The sequence below is a fragment of the Drosophila sulfurigaster genome, chromosome 3, assembly GCF_023558435.1.
Source record: "Drosophila sulfurigaster albostrigata strain 15112-1811.04 chromosome 3, ASM2355843v2, whole genome shotgun sequence".
Classification (NCBI taxonomy): Eukaryota; Metazoa; Arthropoda; class Insecta; order Diptera; family Drosophilidae; genus Drosophila; species Drosophila sulfurigaster.
Genome location: NC_084883.1, coordinates 5,496,605 through 5,515,314, shown reverse-complemented (window position 1 = coordinate 5,515,314; position 18,710 = coordinate 5,496,605). Strand labels below are relative to the sequence as shown.

General features: G+C 37.0%; 2 protein-coding genes across 3 annotated transcripts; one reads left to right on the top strand and one right to left on the bottom strand.

Annotated features, from left to right (window-relative positions):
* Window positions 1-3,958: 3,958 nt before the first annotated feature.
* Window positions 3,959-4,883, bottom strand: LOC133843966 (protein takeout-like). 2 transcript variants are annotated; one of them, XM_062277743.1, is made up of 3 exons: window positions 4,822-4,883; window positions 4,268-4,754; window positions 3,959-4,206 (listed from the first exon to the last, which is right to left on the bottom strand). In XM_062277743.1, the coding sequence occupies exons 1-3, from the start codon at window positions 4,877-4,879 to the stop codon at window positions 4,005-4,007; spliced, it is 747 nt and encodes a 248-aa protein (XP_062133727.1). In that variant the 5' UTR covers window positions 4,880-4,883; the 3' UTR covers window positions 3,959-4,004. The 2 variants fall into 2 exon arrangements, 1 of the variants encoding a protein (XP_062133727.1); XR_009894558.1 differs by having other exon boundaries at window positions 3,960-4,206; window positions 4,818-4,876.
* A 3,916-nt stretch (window positions 4,884-8,799) lies between these two features.
* LOC133842988 (proteoglycan 4) lies at window positions 8,800-11,028 on the top strand. The gene has a single exon (XM_062276320.1). It carries the CDS (start codon window positions 8,872-8,874, stop codon window positions 10,924-10,926), a length of 2,055 nt encoding a protein of 684 aa, XP_062132304.1. The 5' UTR covers window positions 8,800-8,871; the 3' UTR covers window positions 10,927-11,028.
* Window positions 11,029-18,710: the final 7,682 nt, after the last annotated feature.

The window sequence follows — 18,710 nt, the reverse complement described above, 5'->3', positions numbered from 1 at the left end:
CCCGAAGTCGCAAGTTGCTTATAGGCAATGCCACCGCTACCGGTATTAGTTGGAGAGCTAGGTGGCCACAGGTCGTGTAAACAAGGCGCGTGCACAAGGCAGTTAAAACAATTAGGGGCCACAAAGCAAAGTCAGTTTTGGGTTGTACATAGTCTTGGGCCACGCTACGTATACGTATACGTAATATTAGCCAACGTCGTACTAAAAGGAAGAAGTGCATGGGGAAGAAAGATGGCACACACTTGGGCCATCAAATTAAGTAATTGCATAATTGTTTCACTAGCATTTTACTATGCCCCACGGGTGGGCTCTTCTCTCTCTCTCTCTTTCATTTCTCTTCGCTTCTCTCTCTTCCCCCTCTGTGCAATCGTCGAGCACTTTTCGGCTTTAGCTTTTTATGTGTGCGGAGTTTTTCTTTTATTTGCCTTTTGCCACGACTAATCCCCTGGCCGGCTGCTACGTGCCTGTCTTTGAGTTTGAGTTTTTGTAGGCACTCACAGTTGCCTCGCCCCGCCCTGCTCCCGCTCTAGTCCTCTTCTTCCGCCTCTTGGCACCGCCTCCGTAATGCCACTCATAAATCAGCGTCAAATCGTCGAGGGCTTTTGCCTCTGCGTCGTCGTTTCTAATTGTTTTGTTATAGACACATATATCCGTGATATTCCGTGCCGTATTCCAAATGCCAACTGCCAACTGCCGACTCTCGACTGCTGTATGCAAAATGCAAATGTCCATAAGGCAACCCGCAATACCGCAAATGTTGTAAATGCCCCCCTCCACCAACCCCACCGTCCATTCCGGAACCCTTTCGGGCCACACGAAAACACACGGCCACTTGCACCTGGCAGCCAACCTTGCGGTTGCGAACATTGTTGCCTGAGGTTACCTTTCGGCTCTGCAACTCGGTCTGCAACTCGGCCTCTATCTATCCCTGTCCCTGTCTATGCCACTGCCTGCGACTCATGATAACGCCAACACAGCGGTCAAATATGGCGCTAATATTATTAGCCAACGCTGGCCAAGCGACTAGACCAGGCCAGGAGGTGGACCACACTCAGAAGTGGACTCCTGCGATAGTAGTTGAGTGTTCTGCGGGTGCAGTTTGATTGCTTGAACTAAAGTGTAATTTCTAATTGTGCATATCGTAATAGCAAAAGGGTAGCGTAATATGCGGCACTTAGTTTTATGGACTGCAGAAGATGTTACACTATGCTGGCAGGGGTTTCTTTTATAGAACTCTAGGTTAAACTTTGTTAATAATTCGGACTAGCAGGTTGTTTGAGAATGGCATTCCATAGCATGGTTACTTGTAGAAAATAATGATGGATTATGGATGCACGTCATAAAAATACTTTTCTATTAGCTGTCAGTAGTGTAAAAAGGTATGAAGACTTTGTGTCAACAGGAAATGCATGAAGCAATAAAATAATGCATCTCCGTTCACATAAAGAATATATAATAGATAATAGAGATCAGGCGATACCATATATAATATATTCTTACGGAATTGTACACAAAATAGTAACTACATAGATAGCTGACAATTTGATTGTTATTAGATAACACAAGTAAGAAAACTAATGTCTAGCGTGCTAGATTGAGTGAAAGGGAATGTCACATTCTAGCACACTACCCATGTTCAATAAATGCAAAAAAGCAAACAATATACCAAGTTAATATTTTGAGAAAATACTAAAATATTCCGAAGACTATATTTTGTAGATCGATATACTAATACGTTCAATATACACCTTAGAATTGAAAATATACAAGATTGTAAACCAAAACAACTAAGTCTCAATTTAATAACATCTTTAATTTTTAATTTTTTTCAGATGATAACTCCTAATTATTCAGGAATAATGTAATCAGGACTTTATGTTAAAAAATTATCTTTTGGATTCGATTTCTTTCTGATGGTTCGTTGTAGTACAAATAATCCTTTCGTGTATTTTGGTATATGGTTAATATATTTATTTGGTGTATTCTTAAGGTGAAGCCGCCTAGCATTACTGATGACAGTTAAAATTTAAATTTAACATAGGGTAAGGTTGGTTATTGGCTTTTAATAATTCTCGTAATTAAGATTTAGTAGTATTTCACATTGTAATATTTTAGACTCTTCTTGAGCACAAAATTGTTCCTTCATAAATTTTGGTTTAAGTCTTTTCCTTCATTCCTCAAATACTATTCTCACCCCAATCTGTTTTCCCTCACAACTTAATTGCTTTTCCACCTTATCCATTCATGTGTCTGTTTGTCTGATGTGCCACTTTTTGTGCTTCTATTTTTTATCCAAAGCACACGGACACATTGCCCAATTGGTTGTCGTTTCTCGCATCTTATTTATAACCCTTCCATATCGAGACTCCATCCGATTGTCTGCCTTTCAGTCTGCCCAGCCCAGTGCTCTGCATTGAGCATATATCATTCCTAATTACTGATACTAAGCTGTTGTCTGTGCCTTTCGCTGCTGCTCTGCTACTTCTTCTTCGACGGGGGGCACAACTGATTGATCTACGTTGCTTGGCTCTGGACGACGTGCCCAGTCTTCAATTTATGGCATCGCTGGCATCTGAATGTGCAACTGCAACTGCAACTGCAACACACAACTGGTTGAAAATCTCATTTGTTGCGCTTCGTTGCTAATTTTAATATTATTTTTGGAAATCTTACTTATAACTTGCCCTTTGCTACTGCAACCTCCCTCTGCCTCCGTCACCGCCTTCTGCTCCTGTTTGGTCTTTGATGCCACCGAACTGTTGATGTCTTTATTGCAGTTGTTATGGGTTCCGTTCGCATTATAATTTTCATTTTCATTTCGTTTTCATTCAGCTTTCTGTTGTCTGGTGGATCTTCATTCTGGCATCTTCACGCGGCTTTGGCTGTCTATAATTGGCTGTCTGACAGCCCCCAACTGGATTTGCTATGCTTCTACTCTCGCCCCTCACTACTCTAAACACTTTTTTTTTTTTAATCAAGATCAAGCGTGATAAACTCAACTCGCTATGGGAATTAAAAGGCGTTGAGTGTGGACAGTGCATATACATAGGTAGGTTTCGATTAAAGTGCTAATAAGTTGGGAAATTCCCAAAAGTAGGAATTAACTAATGTATTGGGGAGTTCATTTTAATTGAAGTAATGAAACTATTTTATAACTAGTTGATTATTATGCATGATTTTGGAAAAATTTAATTGGAAGGCAATCATCTCTAATATGACTTTTTAAAATAAAAAGGATTTCCAACAACCTATTCAATGAAATGGACCAACTGAATATGTTCACATTCATAGTTCACTTTTCTTCAGTTGCTTAATTTAGTTTTTGATTTCCTTCTCATTCCGCTGTTTACTTTTGTTCTATATTTTTTTCCACATATTCCTCACTTCATTAGTCATTCTATTTACAATTGGATCTTAGTCGTTATCAATCAGTTCTTTTAATTTTTGTGTCATCACGACACTTTAATTTGCGTTTCAGCTTTAATTGTATTACAATAGATTTTCTAAACATGCACTTATATTTGTGAAACCGATAAGTATAATATTTTCTTTGAAAAATAATATCATACATTAAATTAAACAAAGAAGAACGTCACGAAAATTTAATCGAAAACGAAACGAGATGAAATCGAAATAAAACGAGATGGGATCAAAATCAAATGAATCAAAAAATGTTGCTCAGCCATCAAAAATTAACAATCGAATATCTGAAAAACATAATTTTCATAATATCTTTTTAAATCACTTGCAATTTTCAATCACTATTAGGCCTTATGCATAACTTCAATGTCTTGATTACGGTTAGATTGCATTACTGTTATGTTGGAGCTGCAACTGAAAGTGCATTATAATAAGTAGCAATACATTTCAAAGTGAACTGCATTGAGTTTCACTTTTTACAAACCAGTTTCGTTTCCGACTTTAGCTTTGAAATGATTCAGCTCATTGAGTGAAAAACAATTGTAAATCTAACTGGCTTATTATCATAATAAATGCTTGATTCCCTAGTTACGTAGAAACATATCGTCATATGAAATAGTGGCAAATATTTTATCCAACAACTCAGCTCCTCGTCGTCCATAGCTGGAAATTACAGTGGGTTCTACATCATTCCAAAGCTCAATCCAGTTCTCATTGTACACACGATTGACAGCGAGTGTTAGATCCTCATTCTCTTTATAAAGACCATCTAATTTAAGAGTAAACCTACGAAAATATTACATTTTTACTCAACATCAAACTTTAAAATAATTGAAAGTAAACTAACCTGCCTAAATCCAATTCTGGCACGAGTTCGTAAATTTTTAGATAACGTTTTTCCATTTTATATGTTACAATAACTTTAACATTGAGAACTAGTGAGACATTCTGGAACTCAGCATAGCAAGGCCCCGTAGTGTTTGTCTGTACCATTGTAAGCCATCGCAGTTCCATTTCATATTGAGATCTATGAATCATTCGAGGTATATTCACCTCTATTTGTATTTTCGACTTTGCGGGATCCTCTGCAAAGCCACTCACACGTGTTACAGTTGCATTTTCACAACCACTTATTACTTGATTCGTTAATCTAAACGTTATCCAAGTTCCTCCAACCTTAGGAGAATCCCAAAGTTGCAAATCACTCGGTCGAAAGTCACTGAATGGTGAAATATTTAATTCGGGTATTCCATTAGGATAGAGCTTTATCAGCTCATTGATGCTTCCTTTAATGCACTCATTGTCACCGAATCTGCACTTTTTTATATTTTCAGCTTGGAAAATTATTAAAACGAGTTAATTTTCCAGCATGTCGCACTGTTAAATGATTTTCTTACTCACGTAGTTGCGCGTTGTTGACGATTCTGAGACACATCACGAATACAACTAACCTATACATAATGTTGTTTAAATACTGAGCCAACCTGTTAAAGCGAAAGTCAAAATACAAATGAAATAAGTTCTCATATTGACTCTTTGTTAGCTCAACAACCCGATCCAAGATAGTGTTGACAACCAGTTTTAAAATGCGCTTAGAGAAGATGCACTTAGGGTAGTTGATAACAGGAAATGTAAAATCACAATAGCAAGTTTGCGATTAATCTATAGGGAACTTAATTTCGCAGCTAATGTATAAAGAATGAGTTTCACACAACAATTTATAAACACAGTAATTTACATAAATTGAATGAAAAGTAACAAACATAAACTTTAATGTAAATATTATTTTATTTTGTGATTGCCGGTTTACTATTAACAAAATTATAATGCACATATTAAGTTTTAAGATTTCTCAAGAGAATCTTACTATGAATTTAATAAATAATTTACTACGAGCTGGACTTGTCATATATAAAGGAATTACTATACAATGTTCACATTTCTTAGTCATGAATGAGTATTCCATTTATGATCAGTTACTACTTGCACTACAATATTACTATTGTTAAGAGGTACGCGATAAAAGCGCAGAACAGTTAGTGTAAAAATTGATGTTGATTTATTATCATACATCGATAATAGTGTTGAGAAATCAATTGCATGCGAATCTCGTTTTAACTCACGAACTCATTGATAAAATTTGCAATTAAACTAATTACTGCATTAATTATGTGATTGCGCCAGTCTCTATCATTAACATCGCAAATGAAATAAATACTTTGGAATAACTCATTAATTCATTATATGCATGAATTTCTTACCACACTTCTCGAGTTAAAAAAGACATAATAGTATTCAAAATTTCTTTGATGACGGATTAAATAAACATAAGTAATAAATGCATTACCCATTTAATTGCTTAATACAAAAATTAAATGTTATCATTTTGTATGTTCTTGATCATCGTGATTCAATACATTTACAATTGAAATACATAAATATAAATACATAAATATACATATGTGATGCTTTGCAGATTTCACCTTTCTTCTGTCATGTCACGCACTGGCAATATAAATGAACTCAAACTGTCTGCTTACAATTCAATTCTTTCCATTGTTATGTGCAACTTTTATGCCTTAACCTGCAATTCACAATCGAAACTGACTAAAAACACGATTGATTGATGTTGATATTTTTAACCACACGTTTATGCATTGCTATAAAAAAATCGAGTAAAAATAAGTCAAGCATGCGGACCACAATCGAATTTACGTAATTAAGAAAAAGCTTATGAATAGTATAAGGTATATTAATAAACTAAACAAGTAAGGAATCGAACTAATTTAACTAAGTTAAAAGTTCAATAAAGGTATTATCGACTGGAATTTCTTTTGTTTTTGCAGAAACCCATTTAGTAGTGCATTGCAGGGTATTTCGAATAAAAAAATTGTGCTGCTGCAACGTAAACAAATATCAAAACGTGTCCGGCACAAAGCAGGCCGACAAACGAGCCTCTGGCACTGCCTGAAACTGGCCTGTCAGTCAACGCCTTTGGTGCATACCAAAACGTTCTCTTTATATCAAGAAATTCTGAGAAACTTTTGCAAAATGTGCGTTGTGCTTTTTTGCATATCAATTGAAGAGCAACTGCAAACAGACAATGAAAGACACACCGAACGGAATAATCCAAAGAAAAAACTGAGCAGCAAAAAAGCAAACGGCAAATTGCTGTCGACTAAAGTCATTTGACAGGGGCTAATAGCTAAGGTCAATAATTAAGCTCTTTCTTCTCTCAGTGCACTAAAATTCTGAAGTACTGCTCTCGCCCTACATTTCTTCCTCCTGCCATAAAAGACAACTGCATCGACGTCTATTTGCACTCCATTTATTTTAGATTGCCTTGCACTAGGGAAGCCTCCCCTCCCTCTTCTCGCCCCTCCTTTAGGCTGTTTCTAGTTCTAGTTTGTGTTACATGACTCGCAGAGGCTGCAAACAAAAATCTTGAGCACACAGGAAAAATCAATCGCCCGCACTGTCAATGTGTGCCCGCAGTTTCCGAAATATTTTCTGTGTTTTTCTTTATTTTATTTTTGTGTACTGAGGGTTGATAAACCACAATTCTACCTAGACACGCGTTCACTATGTAAATATTTTTCACGAGCCTCTGACAGCAAGTAAATGCAGCCTCCGAATCTCTCACTGACTTTGACAAAACTGTTGCCTTATACCGTTCAACAATACAAATGCATCTTTGTATAAAATAATATTGTAAAGTATGAACGGACTTGTTTGATCAAAATACTTTAATTAAGGATAACCAAATATGAAATTATATTTATACGCGTTAGAAGGATATTATAACTACATATGTATTTGCCTCCAGGAAAAGTATGTAAAAGTCAGAATGAATTTTGACAGCACTGAGATCAAGTTTGTTTCAAATTTGCGTTACGCCCACTTCAGCCCCACAAATCGGTATAAATCGAATAACAAGCAAAATTTTGGAGCTAGAGTCACGGTGTGATATATTTTGAATGTACATTTTTTTTCAGTTAGTGTTTCGTTATTCTTTTGCAGTTGTCCACGGCTCTGTTAACGTATTCAAATATGTTTTTTTTTAAACTTCATTCAGTTGTTAGTTGTGAGTATATGAAAATTTGATCAGCATTTGTTTGTTTTTGCGTTGTCGCTTGTTAAAATATGTGTGTCTCGGGTCTATATGAAGAATGTGTTTGTGCGTCGCGTTGCATTTCCGTTTTGCAGTGTAGCACAACAGTATTTTTAAAATTAACAGTAGTAAATCAGACGGCGCTCGCAGACGCTGCTGCATGCCCCGTGTCTGATACTGCTCTGATGCAACGACCCCCAAAACAAACAGCGAGAGAGGAAAGCACAGAAAATTGTTGGGTAAACAAATATCGAAATGATGCGTGCCACAGTGACTGCTGCGGGTATTGTGCACTTGGTTGCAACATCAGAGACAGCACAAAGCAGCTGGAGAACGTTGCAGCCTAGAACTGGCTCCATGAGAAATATTAAATTTTATTTATCTTCTATGCAATAAGCATTCACTCAACAGAGAGCACTGTCAGTAAGACACTTTTCAGTCAAAACTCTGACACATGTCATTCCGAAGCGCCGAACTTGAATCATTGCTATATCATCAGCAGATGAATATTATATTTAGCACTGGAAATTGCTTATATTATTCATTGAAGAAATTAGCAACACTTAAAAAAATGTTGTTGATAAAGAAAAGAAAATACATAAATTATTATTTACTATCTTTGAAATTTGCTCAATAATTTGCATATTATTATTTTAATAAGCAAATTTTATATAATTGATTTCAGCTTCTGTCAAATATATTTAAAATAAAAATAACTCCTCGGAATTGGTTTATTTAATCAAAAAAAAACAATATACATATTCCTTCGAATTTAAAAATAACAATTAGAGAAGCTTTAAATAAAAATCGATTAAATTAAAATCATAAATTGATAAAACATTATGATGATTATTTGATTATTTTTAAGCTTTTTATTTTTGAAGTAAAGTATAATCTCAAATATCATGAGTGCGAAATGTCGGACATTTTGATATTACCTTGTTAATAACTCCAAAGAACTTTTTTATTCTATTTTAACGTTTGCATATTAATACTAATTTATTATTTGATAATGATCGCATAAAGTAATTGGATTGAAGAAATATTATAGTAGTTTGTAAGTCAATTGTGGTTGATAATAACCCTATTCAAAATTCAATTGACTTTTATTATTTGAAGATAAAATGAACTTAATAGCCAACGCTTCGTTTTCAAGTTCGGATAAAAGTACATTTAGTAAACTAATTTGAATAATACTAGCTTTCTTGCATTCCCAAAGAATTTAAGGGAGCTCCTCTCTATTGTTTTAATATTAGTCTTGTCATTAGAATTTGCAGTTGTCATAAAATAGGAAATCAAAATTAACTGAGAACAAAATTCGAATAAATTTTCATCTTGAAATGGAAAAGTTTTCAACGGTTTTCATCTTTTCTCCCCCCTACAGTGAAATGGGGGGATGCAACTGCTGGCGTCCAGATAAAAAAGATTGCCTAAGCATGCAGAAGGAAAGTACAGAATATGTGGAGCTAGACCTCGAGGACATTGCGGAAAGTCTAATGCAGGTGATGCGTATCTGTCGACTGCGTCCTTGGGAGGTGAAGCGCACCAAGAATGTGATCAAGCGTTCCTTTCGGCACTTCGAGGAGATTCGTTTCCGGATTGATCGAGTACCAAAGAAACGTTTCAGCAAAGAGAACTTCCTGCATGATCTGGCCGTCGTAGCAGGCATGGGACGCATGGACAGCCATTTAGCTTACGGTATAGTGAAACGCGCCTTCCAGGCCTACTATCATGGCACAGGCGAGGGAGGCATTCGACTGCAGTCATACGCTGACCAAATGCGACATCGCTCCGAATGTCTTTGGTTGCATGCTGCCAAGCGAACGGCGGAGATTTTTGCGGTCTACGCGGGTTTGATGTACTCGGAGCAAATGAAGTACGAGGAGTGCATCAAGTGTGCTTATCTTATACTGTATAAGGAACTGCAATCGCGGTTTAAATTTGAGAAATCCGAACCACAGATCTGTAAGTGTAAGACGGAAAACGAGAAGGCGAACAGCGTGTGGGATGCCTTATCTGGAACGACACTGATGAGTGGCAACACGGCCATCACCACCGAACTGTTCTTCAACAAGCACACTTTCGATGTCAGCAATCCCACCTCGGTGGTGTCTGTTAAAGCTGAGTACATGATGGTCTCGCGCACCGAAAGAATAATAGGCGCAATGTCGTCTGCACCTGACGAGAAGATCTCCCATCCCGTTGTTAAAGCAAACTCTAGCCAGAATTCGAAGCAGAGCGGAAAGGTGACTGAAAAGAAAAGCGAGAAGAGCATGGGCAAGAAGAAGAAACGCAAAAAGAAGAAGAATCGCAGCGAGAAATGCAAATGCCCCACTCTGCAGTGCACCGGGAGCCAACGTCCGCCAGTTATCACCGCCGAGTGTAGTCAAGGTCCCTACGTCTGCCGTTGGATTCCCTACGAAGACACCTTCCCAGCCCACCGCGTGCCGTGTCCCCCCATGGAGACCATCTGTCCCCCCTGCGATCACGACAACCGACCCTGTGACGATGAATGCACCTGCACCTGCGAGGTCTGCACTTGTCCGCCTGCCGATGAGTTCGTCGAAGAGGAACATTGCGAAAAGTTGTCTGGTTCTGGCTTGGAAGATCGAGATACCGATTTTTGTTGGCTGGCTCCATTCCGTGACGAAAAGATGATGCGAAGGGATGCAGAGCAGTCGCTGTTAGACGAAGAATTATCCGAAGCCGATGACGCAGAGGAAGAGCTGTTCGAGTGTCGCTGCACTTGTGAATACAAGCAGCGCGCTTTCCCGCATCTGTTCACCTATCTGGCGCCATTCAAGACACCTCCAGTCGAACCCGAAGTGCCACCTGTTGAAATACCCGTCAAACCGAAGAAACCACCTTGTGGCATCTCTATGGAGACTTATCGTTGCTGGAATGAACCCGCAAGACCATCAGAGGAAGAACCTCTCTGTCCGACTTGTCCTCACATCGCACTGCTAGCACATGCTGAGAAGTCGCTGGATGAGAGAGCTCCAACGGTGAAAGGCATCAGTATGGACGTAACTGTGAAAAGCCAACATTATCCTAGAGAGGAGAGAAGCTCCATAAAAACCCAACCTCGAGGCAAGGCTGGAAAAACTGCTCGATCTTCTGATTCCGTACAGAAATGCGCCAAGGAACTTGAGTCAAATTTAAAAGCTGTGGAAACCAGTAAAGGAAATCAACAGGGCGCAAAGATGCAAAATACTAAGCGACAAGCTCCTTCAGTCATATCACCACCGCCAAAATCCGTTCCTTTGAAGCCTGTTCCTATCACAGTTCCACCACAATCAAAAGCTACTTCCAATCAACCAGACAATACACAAAGGCAAAGTGATGACAAGTTAACCAAAGACGATATTCTAGAGATGCTGGGATTGAACAAGTAATTAATAAAATTATTGCAGTAGTAATTAATTAAAATTTATTTTTTTGTATATAAAACTATACGGTCTGAAAAGTTGTTGGGCCAAATTTCTTATTACCCATAATGTAACGTTATAATTTTGTGATTACACGAAATGTGTATACTTATAATCAGTGTCAACAGCTAGGACAACTAGCTATTTGGTATAATTTGGTATAATTCGAGGATATATTGCTCATATTTTTTTAAAATCTTACAGTATTATCTTACAGTATTATTATTTAAAGTATTATTATTTAAATCTTCCAAATGTTAATACATAGAACCTCAAAAATAAATTTTTATTAGTGATGCGATTGAGAAAGAAATTGAGCTTGGGATTCTTGAAATTGTCAAATTCAAAGCTCTCAACTTGGATCGCAGAATGATTATAATGATGAACTGTATCAATTTTATTAACAAAAGTTTATATGAGTTACATAATGATCGGTGGTTTTGCCTGCTAAAGATTGTGACCTAATACAAGGCTCTTTTCTTTCCCATTCAAAAAAATCAATGTTTCAGCAAAACCAAATACTAGTTTTGCTTTGCTTTGGTTATATCAATGTAAGTTTTAAAGCCAACATTTAATATTATTATTGGTTCATATTTATCGAACTTGTCTTTAGGTTGGTCGACTTCTTTTTATTATATACTTTTATAGCAAAGCTAACACTAGTCTTGATGGTTCTATGTATAACATAATAGTAATCTTTATCTAAGCTGCTTCTTAAATAGTGAAAATAAGCTCTTTCAAATAATAAACAAAAAAATATAATAGAATGGCGAAATGGAATCCCTTTGATTTATAGAAAACTTGCACAATATGTGTGCCATTTTATTAGGTTGAATAGTCTTTGCTTTCAATCAAAAGCATTCAATAAATAGTCTAAATGACGTTACAGTGAAACATTAGACGCCAACGCATTGCAAATGGAAATTTGCTTTCAAATAGTTCTTTTTTGCCATGATATTTGATATTTTTGGATTCCTTTATTTTTATGATTGTCAATGGTTTTTCACAAATTTGTGAGTGTGTGTTTATGTTTACCAAACGAACTGTCAATTGATTGTCAAATTAAAAATCAAATGTGAATGGGGCGGGGCTGGGGTAAGTTAAGGACACATGTGACTGTTGCGAGGGTCCTTTTGAAATTGTAAACTGTTTTTGCGGCAACTTTTGATACTGTTGACACGGGCGGGACTTTGGGAGTGTTGCGAACCACTTCAGCTGCACACAAAACTATTTGAAATATTATCCAACACGCACAGCAAAACAGCAACAACAACATTCTACACTAACATATGCGTATCGAGAACAATAAAATGGAACACAACGCATCATTCTGACACACAATATTTTTGGCATTGTGTAGCAACTAACAAAATGCGCCCAGCCACGCCCACAGTGGACAACATTCGATCGCCCATTCCCCACAATCGATGTATCGCTGCCAGTTGAGTAAATTGCAAAATATGATATTTGCATTGTCAATAGTTTTTCCTAATGTGGCACAGAAATCTCGTTAGAATCAAATCACGTAGGGGTTTTCCTTCTTTCACTTTTTCGGTTTCGAGAACTTTTCTGGCTTTTACTCGAGTAATTGCAGACAAATTGTAAATCCACAACAGTGCCAAATATTTTGGGTCGTCGCTCTTTGACAAGGGGCGTTTCAAAGTTTTCTGACAGACGCTTTTAAGCAGAAAATTGTTTGCTCATAACTTTTAACCTGACCTCGGAGAAATGGGGGCCGATGGTCTATGGAAAAATAACAATCTAGACGACATTCTCAACCAACGCAAAATTCAATTTCTCGCTCAATAATTTGTTGTTACCAGCCACACACACGGCTAGACAATTATAGGGATTCTTGACAGAACCATACGGAGAGAGCGAGAACCATTGTATTTATATAGAATACATATTTCTTTAGATTTATTTTTTATATTTATTCGAAACATGTATTCCTTTGGATGTTATAAAGAAAGAAGCCATTTAGGTCATTGCAAAAATAAATAAATAGACAACTGCCATTTTTAATATTTAATACATAGTTATTAGAATATTTTAAAAAAAAGTTTATTTATATTATATATGTATAAAGTAAGCAGAAAGTTTAAAATAGAAATAATAAAACTAGAGTATTTAATATTTAATGCATTTAATTTACTTTATTTTGATACATTTAATTATTATTTAATTTAACTATTAAATTAGGGATTTTATTGTTTTATTGGAATCGTTTAACATGCATTTCAATATCAGTCGTAGTTTCTTAAATGGCTACTTTCGCCGGAACACAAACGGATTGTTAGGCTGAACGATACAGCTGTCGGTTAAGAGTAAGTGCAACACCCCGCCAGGCAATTACATGCAACACATGAATTAAAGATGTACAGTGAAAATACTCTAAAGCGAACACTCATTGAGGTCCGCTCAAGGGCATGCCTGTTTAACAAACCCCTTGAAAAGTTTTCCCTTAATAGACAACTCTATTAGGCGGACAATTCTTCTCCTTCTAGGATACCAAGCGGACACATTTTGTACCTCACTCGTTTTATTTTTAACATATGCTTAGAATATATTTCTTTATAAATCTAAAACATATTTACATATCTCTTGAGACACTGAATTGTGTTATAAAGATAAAAGAAATAATCAACTTTAGTCCAATAAAGATTTCGCTGTATCATAAAGGAAAGTGTATGCTGCGAAAGTCTTCACTGTATCGTATTTGCTAGCCTCTATGATCAAAACTTTCGCCGTATTGAGTAAAAGTTTCGGGAGCAGCATTGGCAGAGACACGATTTCAAATTAACACGTAAATTGCAGCAACTTAACGCGCGCTCTGCGGCGGAGGAGTTGCAAGTGCTGAAGGTGCTACATGAAAGTGTTGGCCAATGGGCAAAGACTCTCGTTAAAGGCTGTCTGGCTGCTTGGCCAGTTTGCTGCCTGGCTGCTTGCTTGTTGGTTGGTTGGTTGGTTGGATGACCTAGCGGGCCTTGTTACAATTAATTGCATATGCCAGGCCACATTTTTGCATACCGGCAACATGTTGCAGTTAACAATAAATTAGCGTTTAAAATGCAATGGCTTGCATAGGACAAACTGGCACTAGTTGTGAGCTGCGAGCTGTGAGCTGTGAACCTGGCCCTAACTCTGCTGTGGTACGCCTTCAGCCCTGCACTTGGTCTCGGCTTGTTAGCTCTAGAAGATCACGCAGCCAGACAGCAGTTGGTGATCAATCAACTGCTTTTAATGGGGGTACCGACCGAAGCACTCGCAACATGATAGTTTACTTGAATTGCGCAATTAATTAGTTTCGTGTTAATGAGCAATGCAATGCGCATCATCATCTATGCCCCGTCCTCATCATCGTCGTTGCGAAGAACATCAAGACACTTTGGCATTTTGCGATGCTCCAAGCGCAGGCTTGAGCTCGATACTCGGCTTTTACGTCCAGGAATTTTCTTAATAGCCTTCCATGGGCTTCTGGCCAAGCCAACGCTGTAGTTGGTTCTGGCTGCTAGACATTTTATGACTTTGTTTTATATGTCTTCTAAAGTGTGTGCACCCAAGAAAATGCAGCTTCTATATTTGCTTTATATGTGAATTCCTTCATAAGTCAACAACGCTTGCTTATCATATTCTTGCAAAAAGATAATAAAAGTAATGGCAAGCTGCGGCACTATCAAATTTTGCCTTTGATCCTCATTAACTGCATTTTCAACGGTCATTTTACAAAAATATAAAAGTCGAGTTATTGCTCGCATTAAATTCCTAACAAAGAATTTAAATATAATAAATCAGTTCAAAAATAATACAAATGAATAGCACTGAAAATATTTAAAGAACCCTTAAAAAAGTTCATAAGCACTCGCTATACTCAAAGTTAAAAACGCTTCTATGTTTCATTTTTTTATCAGTTTTCAGCATTCGGTCTACAAATCTGCTAAATCCACATATCAAAACATTCAACAACTCTCGACTCTCCTCCACACTCAGACCTCAACGTCCTCCTAGCCATTGCCATCAATCAACACTAAAACTAGCTGTGGAAACTATTTGCGAAATCAATAAATACCCATAAACTTGATGTAAGAACTTTTTGACTACATATAACCATGGCCACAGTTGTATATAATAGTTGGATGTATCAAACTATATATAAACTGCATTTATTTTTATTTATGCCTTTTTTGAAGCAAATAAAAGCTGACAGCTAAATAGTTTCGAATCCAAAAATGTTTGCCATAGTTAGAGGCCAAAATATTTCAAAAACTTTTACGCAAAATCCCGTACACGAAATGCAGCCCAAAACCCAGAGCCCAGAACCCAAAACTCGGAGCCCGAAACCGCAGAATGCACATTTGCAGCACTGACTCTGACTCGGATCCGAGCTCTAGGTCTGGCTCTGGGCGGACGGATGCTTTTCCAGCTTCAGAGAGAACTGAAACTCAACACAGCAACATGCAACATGCAACTTGTTTTGCGGTTTGTTGCCGTCGTCGTATCTGTTGGCTGCAAGATTGTTTTTAGCGTAGTTTGTGATTGCTGCGATTTGGTTATTTTCGGCTGCAAATAGTTGTGAGTAAATGTATTGCGTTGCTAGTTGCATGCAACGGCAACGGCAACAGCAATGCCACTGTGGCCACACACATGACAAATCTCTTGGTGCTTTATGGCAGCCAACATATGTTGCCATTCAAAATATTTAACCACAGCAAAGCTCTGCACTTCCAGCGATAGAAAGAGAGATAGAGACGGGGGACAGACATTCATCCCAAAAATCAGCAGCAAAGCGGCAGCTTGATTAATGACAGCATTCAATGCAAGTGCATCGAACAATTTTTGGGGCGCTGTTGATGTTGAAGTTGAATACTGCATGTATCCATCAGATACACAGTTTGTCAACGACGCTTTCAACTGACATAATCATCAATTAATGCGCTATTAATAGAGGCTTTCCCCAGAGCAACCAGCCCCTTATGTGTCCCGACTCTGTCTGTCTCTGCATCTTTAGGTCCATTTCTCTCTGGTTGCCTCAGTCGCTGCTGTGTCTGCGTTTGTAGGCGCGACAACACTTAGGAGCCAACATATGTTTGTGTCAATTTGATTGAAGAGGCAGCCAGAGAGAAAAGAAAATCTAGCAAGACACCAAGATCATTATCTAGGCATAGACGAAGCTTAGCACACACTGCCATTTCACTTAATCGTAAATTTCAATATGAATAATTGGTTCGACTTAATTAAAATTTAATTTGGAATAAGAGACTAAAATTTATAAATTTCGTTTTCAAAACAATACAAATTTGTATTTATATTTGTTCTATTTTGATGTAAATTAAATAAAGCAAGAGGAATTAATGATTAACTTATTTAGCAGACAAATCTAATAAAATTTTAACGAAAATTGCAAATCTTTTTGTAGAGTAACGGCTAAATATAAATACTCTTCATTGTATATAGCTGAAACAGATATGGGTTCTAAATTGCTGCTAAATTACGAAATGATTATAAATTCAATTCAAAGCCCAATTCGATTTGAATTAATCAATCAAATACCCATACAAAGGCATGTGTATACGAATTCTTATCTTAAAGAAACAGAAAAAAGTCTTAAGCACTTGCGTGTGGCTTAAACCTCAAACTGAGTCAGTTGCCAATGAAGGTCACCAGCCAACATACTGACAATAATTATGGTTGAGCTTGGACTCTGGTTTTACAGTTTTCCAATCTGCTGGGGCATGGCTCATAGATAATTTTCAATAAGAGCAAAGCCATTTGCCATCCATTTAGTGTAGACATACATTCATATATCGCATTTGTATTTCACATGTGTGTGGCGCAGTTACACTTAAGCACCAGGCATTAGCTCTTTCTACCAACGTCAATCGACTGGCACGCAATGGCCTTGTCCCTAAATCTATCGACATGCTAGATGCGTGTATTGTGGTCTAAAGTGCATTTTATGCTGGCCTAAGGGCGGCATAGAATTTTGAATTTTTCTTTTATTTTTGGGTTATTTAGATTTTTATTGCTTAAACCTTTTTCTTTTCTGTTGACTGAAGTGCTTGGTTGATGCGATTCCACTCATCAATGGATTTAATAAAGAACAAAGGTTAATTTTGAAGCTATTTAAGTGTCTAGCAAAATCAATTTATAACCTTAAATGGAAAACGCAATAAAACTATTGCAATTTTAATAAAATATATAATAAATTAATAAATAATAAATATGTAAATATAATTTATATTAAATATAGAATAGGAGTATTTATAAATTCGATCTGTAGCGCTTATTTTTAAATACTATTGCATAATATAATATTGTATTCAAATGTATTTTTGTGATGAACATAAAATGTCAGTTAAGTGACATTCACAACAAGATTATACATTTTTATACCCGCTACCCATAGAAGGGTAACTGCGTGCCCGAATAAAATGTATGTAACAGACAGACAGGAGTCATCTCTGACCCCAGGGCGTATATAAATTCTTGATCAGCCTCAACATTTAAGACGACAAAGCCATGTCTGTATGTCGGTCTGTTCGTCCGTCCATATGATCTCAGAGACTGTAAGACAAAGAGCTACAATTTTTGAATCGAAAAAAATCGAATAGAGGTTTTAGATGCATACAAGAATATCTACAGTAGTAGTAGTTACAATTCCTGGAAATTTGGTTTCGAATAAACGCCTACTGCAATAGCTGCTCCCGCTGACAATCTGGTATGTTTATAAATATATAGTATGCTTTGAATGCAGTCCTATATTAATGTACCAAGTATTGCACTTGGAGTATTCATGTATTTTTGCGGTATATTAATTTGGTATATTTTAGTAATAATACACAGTCCAGCATACTAAACTGTATCTTTCTTTCTTGTTATATGTATATGGAAATACAGAATATTTAAACATTTAAGATGAAGGCTCATTGCTCACATATTGCACATAATATGCGCATACATTTTTATGATAAAAATGAATCTTCTCAGTTATATTCACTTCATTTCATGTGCAGCCGCAAGCAGACTTTCAGATCTTTTTTTTTTTATATATATGTACATATATATGTGTTTTTTTTTTATTCTAAGCTTTGCCATATGCTAAACTCGTTCGAAGCCCGTAAAATTCTATGCATGGCATCAGCTAAGTACCTGAAGCAACTCCTAATCTGCAGAGATGTAAGGCTCGCCGCCCCCTCAAATCGGACCCCTGGCCTGGGAAAATCCTGACCCCCCGCCTAGGCCTTCCAATTCAATGAACTTAGTCAAAACAGCACATACGCATTTTAAAGATGCAAAAACTTTTACATTTAACCGCATTTATGAAGACGCCAGCTGCTTGCCAAACATACCAGAACTTCTCTCAAACACACACACACAAACACACACACACACATAGATACAGAATGCTGTGTGTGCATAAATCGAAAAGCCCGGCAAATGTTTCGTTTGCGTAAGGAAGGAAAACAAAACCTTTTGAAGCTTTCAAAAGATTTTCACCTTTTATTAGATGCCAAGTTTATTGTTTTGCTCAAGTTCGCGTTGTTGGCAGGTGAATATCAACACCATTCGAAAGGATAAATCCTTGCCAGCACACACTCATACACACACACACTCATATATACATATGTTATGTAAAATTGATTTGCCTGCGCTCTCTGGATGCTCCTCCTGTCGGGGGCTTTGCTTTTGTTTTGTTTAGGGATAATCCCATACATTAGACTTTTGTTAGGTACTTGTTTGATTTTTCCTTT